At 49.3% G+C, this 6,967-nt stretch overlaps 2 protein-coding genes across 3 annotated transcripts in view; both read right to left on the bottom strand.

Annotated features, from left to right (window-relative positions):
- The window catches only part of STAT2 (signal transducer and activator of transcription 2, 113kDa), a 30,597-nt gene extending 27,026 nt beyond the window's left edge, over positions 1 to 3,571 (bottom strand). The window contains exon 1 of the mRNA XM_011926205.1: positions 3,355 to 3,571. The gene's annotated coding sequence lies outside the window, so the exon portion shown is untranslated. The remainder of the gene's footprint in view (positions 1 to 3,354) is intronic.
- A 1,185-nt stretch (positions 3,572 to 4,756) lies between these two features.
- On the bottom strand, positions 4,757 to 6,750 carry APOF (apolipoprotein F). 2 transcript variants are annotated; one of them, XM_011926106.1, is made up of 2 exons: positions 6,636 to 6,750; positions 4,757 to 5,788 (listed from the first exon to the last, which is right to left on the bottom strand). In XM_011926106.1, exons 1-2 carry the CDS (start codon positions 6,649 to 6,651, stop codon positions 4,824 to 4,826), a joined length of 981 nt encoding a protein of 326 aa, XP_011781496.1. In that variant the 5' UTR covers positions 6,652 to 6,750; the 3' UTR covers positions 4,757 to 4,823. The 2 variants fall into 2 exon arrangements, with proteins under 2 accessions (XP_011781496.1, XP_011781497.1); XM_011926107.1 differs by lacking the exon at positions 6,636 to 6,750 and adding an exon at positions 5,877 to 6,059.
- Positions 6,751 to 6,967: the final 217 nt, after the last annotated feature.

Genomic DNA, 6,967 nt, shown 5'->3' with positions numbered 1-6,967 from the left:
CACGCCCAGCCAATTTTTGTATTTTTTTTTAGTAGAGATGGGGTTTTGCCATGTTGGCCAGGCTGGTCTCAAACTCCTGACCTCAGGTGATACAATCACCTCGGACTCTCAAAGTGCTAGGACTACAGGCATGAGCCACTGTGGCCCCAACCTGTATTTATTTATTTATTTTTTTAAGATGCAGTCTCGCTCTGTCGCCCAGGCTGGAGTGCAGTGGCGTGATCTTGGTTCACTGCAAGCTCCGCCTCCCGGGTTCATGCCATTCTCCTGCCTCAGCCTCCCGAGTAGCTGGGACTACATGCGCCCGCCACCATGCCTGGCTAATTTTTGTTGTATTTTTAGTACAGACAGGGTTTCACCGTGTTAGCCAGGATGGTCTTGATCTCCAGACCTCGTGATCTGCCCACCTTGGCCTTCCAAAGTGCTGGGATTAGAGGCGTGAGCCACCGCGCCCAGCCGGCCCCAACCTGTATTTTAATAGCTTCAGTAAGTGGGCCTTTGTGCTTTAATGGGAATTTTCTTTTCTTTTTTTTTTTTTTAAAGACAGGGTCTCACTTGGTCACCCAGGCTGGAGTGCAGTGGCATGATCTTGGCTCACTGCAGCTTTGATCTCTCAGGTTCAAGCGATTTTCTGCCTCAGCCCCTCAAGGAGCTGGGACTACAGGAGTGTGCTATCACGCCAGCTAATTTTTTGTAGAGATGGAATTTTGCCATGTTGCCCAGGCAGATCTCAAACTCCTGAGCTCAAGTGATCTGCCTGCCTCAGCCTTCCAAAATGCTGGGATTACAGGCATGAGCCACCATAACCAGCCTAATGGTAATTTTCAAACACACACTAAAGCAGAGTGACTAGTACAAGGATCACCATCCAGCTTTAACAAACTACTGTTTCCACTATCTTCTTATTTCATCTATCTCCTTAATTCATTTATTTTGCATTTATATGTTTGTTGTTTATGCTAAACAAATATAAGCATTTAAAGATCAGTGTTGATGTTAAGTATTTATTACAGCATGATCCCTGCTGGCCCTGAAGCTTTTTTTTTTTTTGAGACGGAGTCTCGCTCTGCTGCCCAGGCTGGAGTGCAGTGGCCGGATCTCAGCTCACTGCAAGCTCCGCCTCCTGGGTTTACGCCATTCTCCTGCCTCAGCCTCCCAAGTAGCTGGGACTACAGGCGCCCGCCACGTCGCCCGGCTAGTTTTTTGTATTTTTTAATAGAGACGGGGTTTCACCGGGTTAGCCAGGATGGTCTCGATCTCCTGACCTCGTGATCCGCCCGTCTTGGCCTCCCAAAGTGCTGGGATTACAGGCTTGAGCCACCGCGCCCGGCTTGGCCTCCCAAAGTGCTGGGATTACAGGCTTGAGCCACCGCGCCCGGCCAGCCTTTTTTTTTTTTTTAGAGTCTTACTCTGCCACCCAGGCTGGAGTGCAGTGACTTGATCTCGGCTCACTGCAAACTCTGCCTCCCGAGTTGAAGGGATTCTCCTGGCTCAGCCTCCTGACTAGCTGGGATTACAGTCGCCCACCACCATGCCCTGCTAATTTTTGTATTTTTAGTAGAGATGGGGTTTCACCATGTCGACCAGGCTGGTCTGGAACTTCTGACCTCAGGTGATCTGCCCACCTTGGCCTCCCAAAGTGCGGGGATTAGAGGTGTGAGCCACCGTGCCCGGCCACCTGAAGCTTTTTTAGGAGCTAAATCTTTTTGGAGGTCAGGTAAGTACACCCTATAAACTACCCTCCATATAGGAAGGAGGAGCTCCATTCTAGAAGACATCTAAATGCTATGCAACGGGTTGCTCAGTCCCTAAGAATATGAAACGTTTATGACCTGTGAATCTTGAATATGATTATAAGTTATCAACTTTGTGAGATCCTGAAACTTCACTTAAATTTTTTTTTTTTTGGCAGGGCACAGTGGCTCATGCCTGTAATTCCAGCACTTTGGAAGAGGTGGGAGGATCACTTGAGGTCAGGAGTTCAAGACCAGCCTGGCCAATGTGAAACCCTATCTCTACTAAAAATACAAAAAAATTTGCCAGGTGTGTTGGTGGGCTCCTGTAATCCCAGCTACTCAAAAGGCTGAGGCAGGAGAATGGCCTGTACCCAGGAGGCAGGGGTTGCAGTAAGTGGAGATCGCATCTCTGCACTCCAGCCTGGGAGACAGAGTGCAGTCTCTGAATCAAAACAACAACAATGAATTGGTTTTTGCCTGTCACCAAGCAGGCTGTGCCTTGCATCTTTCTCCCCACTGTTCCCTGCTCGCTGCCATCTGGTGTCTATTTAGGAAACTGAAACTTAAGCTTGTTGCAGCCTGAGCCTAAAAGAACAGAATTCATGCACATTAGTGGTCTAAAAAGGTCACATGATTTTATTACAAAGTAAAAAGAAATGCTTGGGGTGGTGAAGTCTTATACTAACATGAAAAACATCAGCTGCCTTTCTACCTCCAGCAGGAACAAGGGAAGGGAGGGATTGGGCAGGGGCTATTTTCATTTTAACCCTTTTAGTAGTGCTTGATTTTTAAAACTATGTGTCTGTATTGCTTTTATGATACAAAAAAATATAAGTTAAAAAAATGATTAGGTGGCCAGGCATGGTGGCTCATGCCTGTAATCCCAGCACTTTGTGAGGCCCACAAGACGGGAGGATGGCTTGAGCTCAGGAGTTTGAAACTAAGCCTGGGTAACATACTGAGATTCCATCTCTAAAATAATAATAATAATAATAAGGTCCCAATTCTTGAGGATTTAAGTGTCTGATATTAAAGGAGCAAGTCAGCAAAGATTCAAATATGAAAACAAAACAAAAAACCTGGTCTCCCCGAATGGATTGCAAACACTGAGGTTAAGAGCTAAAACAATTTTTTCTCATTATCTCTCACTCTTAAGCACATATTTTGCACTCAAGAAGCTTTTCTGAAATGAACTGAATTTTGTGTGTGACCTTAGGCAATCGTTTCATCTTTCAGTAGCTTATACTTTTTAACAAAACAAATAAAGACGATAGATTTATCTATCTTTGTTTTTAGATTTATCTATCTTTGAACATCGTTTTTAGGTGAAGATAAAAATAATGCAGAGCAGAGTAACGTCAGATACCGAACCAACAATGCCAGATTCCGGGTCTCGGAAGCTGCAGGGCAGTTTTGGGGGAGGGGCATTAGGGTTGGGGAGATAGGCTGGACAGGAGAAGATCGAGGATCGAGAAGGCGACAGACAGCTCCTCTTTCAACCTGGGAACAGAAGCTGCCCCCTCCAGGGCGTAACTCCTGGGGACAGCCGCCCTTCCCTGGGAGGAACTCTCACTCTCACCACCACCCCTACCCCAGCACACCCTCTTACACCCCGTACCTGATTAGGGTTGCAGTTCCCGCGCCCTCCCCTGGCTCTGGTCGCGACTTCCCGTCCCTAGAAGGAGCTTGGGTACTAGAGCCTCAGACCCCGCCTACAACTTCGGCCTACACCCTCGGACCCGCCCCCTTGTAGTTGGCAGCGGAAGTCTGGAGCGGCCCCATTCCCAGTCACCACCCCGACACTGGCTGCCACTCAGTCAAGCCCTTCCCAGACTGCGAGCTAACTGGCGCCGCCGCAACTCCGCCCCCCCGCAGGGCGGGACAAGTTGAGCCGAAACCACTCCTGCAGCTCCAGCGATTGGTGGAGAAGTTCAAGTAGGCACTTTCTACGAGGGGAGGAGTCCAATTAGTGGACTGGCCAAAGACCGAAACAGCTGATTTTCGAGAACCCGTGCGTGAGCCACGGAACCGAAACTAGCTTGAGGAGCCTGTAGACGCCAAGGGCTCCACGGGAAGGGGTGGGACCGGAATTTCCACGCCTTGGGATAGGAAGAGGAGGGCTGAGGTAATGAAAACAATATATATATTTTTTTTTGAGACGTGGTCTCGCTCTGTCACCCAGGCTGGAGTGCAGTGGCGCGACCTCGGCTCACTGCAGCCTCGACCAGCCGGGCTCAGGTGATTCTCCCGCCTCAGCCTCCCAGGTAGCTGGGACTACAAGCGTGCATAACTCCGCCAGGATAATTTTTTGTGTTTATTGTAGAGACGGAGTTTCGCCATGTTGCCCAGGCTGGTCTTGAACCCCTGACCTCAGGTGATCCTCCTGCCTCGGCCTCCCACAGTGCTGGGACTACAGGCATGAGCCACCGCACCTGGCTAATAGCTATTGAGAGTACTGTGATAAGCACTTTAGATTAATTGTATCATTTTAAATTTACAGGGCAACTCGTTGAAGTTAAAATCATTCATTCTCTCCTTTAGAAATTTAAAAACCGGGCCGGGCGCGGTGGCTCAAGCCTGTAATCCCAGCACTTTGGGAGGCCGAGACGGGCGGATCACGAGGTCAGGAGATCGAGACCATCCTGGCTAACACGGTGAAACCCCGTCTCTACTAAAAAATACAAAAAAAAACTAGCCGGGCGAGGTGGCCGGCGCCTGTAGTCCCAGCTACTTGGGAGGCTGAGGCAGGAGAATGGCGTAAACCCGGGAGGCGGAGCTTGCAGTGAGCTGATATTCGGCCACTGCACTCCAGGCCGGGCGACAGAGCGAGACTCCGTCTCAAAAAAAAAGAAATTTAAAAACTGATCTTAGTTCAAGAAAGAAGTTACCAGTCAGTGATCACTGAGGCTCTAACAAGTGGAGCCTAGATTCAAAACCAAACCCTCTGACTTCAACCCCCAAACATTTACGTTCCTACGTTTTACTGTACAGCCTTCCTCCTAGATAAATCAGAGTTTAAAATTTTGAAGACGTGTATACAGCTTGTCAGCATATTAGATTTATTAGTTCTGTGGTTACCACCTTCTTTTATATCCCAAGACTCCCAGCCCCAGGATCTAAGTCATAGCTCTTGATTATGGCCCACTCCCAGTAGGGAGCTGAACTTACTACTTCTGATATGAAAGAAGCCAGGGTAGTTGTTTCTTCCAAGTCACTCACATCTGAGATGGCCCTCAAACCCTCCTCGGTGGTCTCTGGCTGAGAGATGTTTGCGTCTTTCTGATCTTGGTAATACTGGATCAACTGCTGAACCCCAGACCTTAATGCAGGTTTAAGTGCAGCACTGATCGCTAGACCCATAGGTCCCCCGGACATCCCGGCCATGGTCATCAGAAGGTCATATCCCAGATCTATGGCCCCATCTCGGCCTCGTTCCCTGGCCTTGCCCAGGCAGTTTTGAGTAGCATAATACAAAGCTGTGCCCAGGTTGTAGAAGGTTCCCACTCCTGGCAGCAGCTGGATGACATTGTGCACACCTTGCTCCTTCTCATTCTCACAGTCCTCTGTGGAGAGGGAGCGCCTCACCCTTCCTGTGCTTTGCTGCTCCCTGGCTAACAGCTGCAGAGCAGAGGCCAGGGCTTCCACTGACACGTTCCTCTCTGTGCTTCTGCCTGTCTGGAGCCCTCGAAGATGCTGGATGAGGACCTGTGTAGCATTCACACCACCCTGGCGGTAGAGCTGTAGCTGTAGAGCCCAAACATCAGCCTGGCAACCAGCTTCCTCCAGGGCATTCCTTAGAGCCAGGCTTACCAAGAACTTGGGTAGAGGGGCCATGTGGCTGAAACCAGGCAGTGACTTTGGGTGCAGAAATTGGCAGGACAAGGGGTCTGAGGAGGGTGTCTGGGATTCCAAGGACAAGGGAAGGTGCATCAAGACATTTGTCTGCTTTCCATATGAAGTGGCATCCATAGGGTGCAGCAGGAGGTAGCAAAGTAGCAGCTCAACTGGTATCATGATGAGTCTGAGGCCACACATGTCTGGAGCAGAGTACCCTAGAAAGGGGAGAAATCTGAAACATACAAACCATTTCCCTAAGGGCTGTGGTGAGCCCACAGCTCAGGGGGACACCTCATACATCACCTACCTACAAGCTTTTGTACTTTCTTTTTAGAGACAGGATCTTGCTCTGTTGCCCAGACTGGAGTGCAGTGATGGGATCACAAATCACTGCTGCCTTGAACCCCTGGGCTCAAGGGATCCTCCTGCCTCAGCCTCCCAAGCAGCTGGGACTACAGGTGCATGACACCATGCCCAGCTAATTTTAAAAATTTTTGTAGAGATGTGGTTTTGCCAGCTTGCCCAGCCTGATTCTGAACTTTGGGCTCAAGTGATCCTTCCACCTCTGCCTCCCAAAGTGATAGGCTTCCAGGTGTGAGCCACCGCACCTGGCCCCAAGCTTCTGTTCTTTTTTTTTTTTTTTTTTTTTGAGACGGAGTCTCGCTCTGTCGCCCAGGCTAGAGTGCAGTGGCTGGATCTCAGCTCACTGCAAGCTCCGTCTCCCGGGTTCACGCCATTCTCCTGCCTCAGCCTCCCGAGTAGCTGGGACTACAGGCGCCCGCCATCTCGCCCGGCTAGTTTTTTGTATTTTAGTAGAGACGGGGTTTCACTGTGTTAGCCAGGATGGTCTCGATCTCCTGACCTTGTGATCCGCCCGTCTCGGCCTCCCAAAGTGCTGGGATTACAGGCTTGAGCCACCGCGCCCGGCCGCTTCTGTTCTTTTTAGGTAAAGTCCTAGGAAATAGGAAATGCACCCCAATTGCTCCCACTTGGTTTCCCTCATTTACAGGTCACCAGGGACTTCTGTTTTATTTCCACCCATATATAGGGACCCCAAATTACCACACAGTCCAGTCATTGAGAAGTGAGGTTTGGTTGCTCCCCGATCCTGTTCTGCCTAGTTCTCTGTCCCGTGAGGAAAGGAGGTATTTGCTTTCCCCTATGATCAGTGAAGGATGTAATCTCTGCAAATATTTGCCCATTTATACTGGCTGCTCAAACCTTGTGCCCTTGTCACACACTCAATATCTATACCTGCAGTCCTGTTCTTTGGCATTTCCTGTATGTCCCTGCCACATACAGTAAACTCATGATAGGAGCCAGGGAAATTCAGAATTAGGAAAGATGAGATGTTTGTGATACTCTCATTTCTCTTCATTTTTTTTTTTTTTTTT

This window comes from Colobus angolensis, unplaced genomic scaffold (genome assembly GCF_000951035.1).
Source record: "Colobus angolensis palliatus isolate OR3802 unplaced genomic scaffold, Cang.pa_1.0 Scaffold67, whole genome shotgun sequence".
NCBI lineage: Eukaryota > Metazoa > Chordata > Mammalia > Primates > Cercopithecidae > Colobus > Colobus angolensis.
Note: the sequence above shows the minus strand (reverse complement) of the source record. Positions and strands in the feature narration are given on the sequence as shown.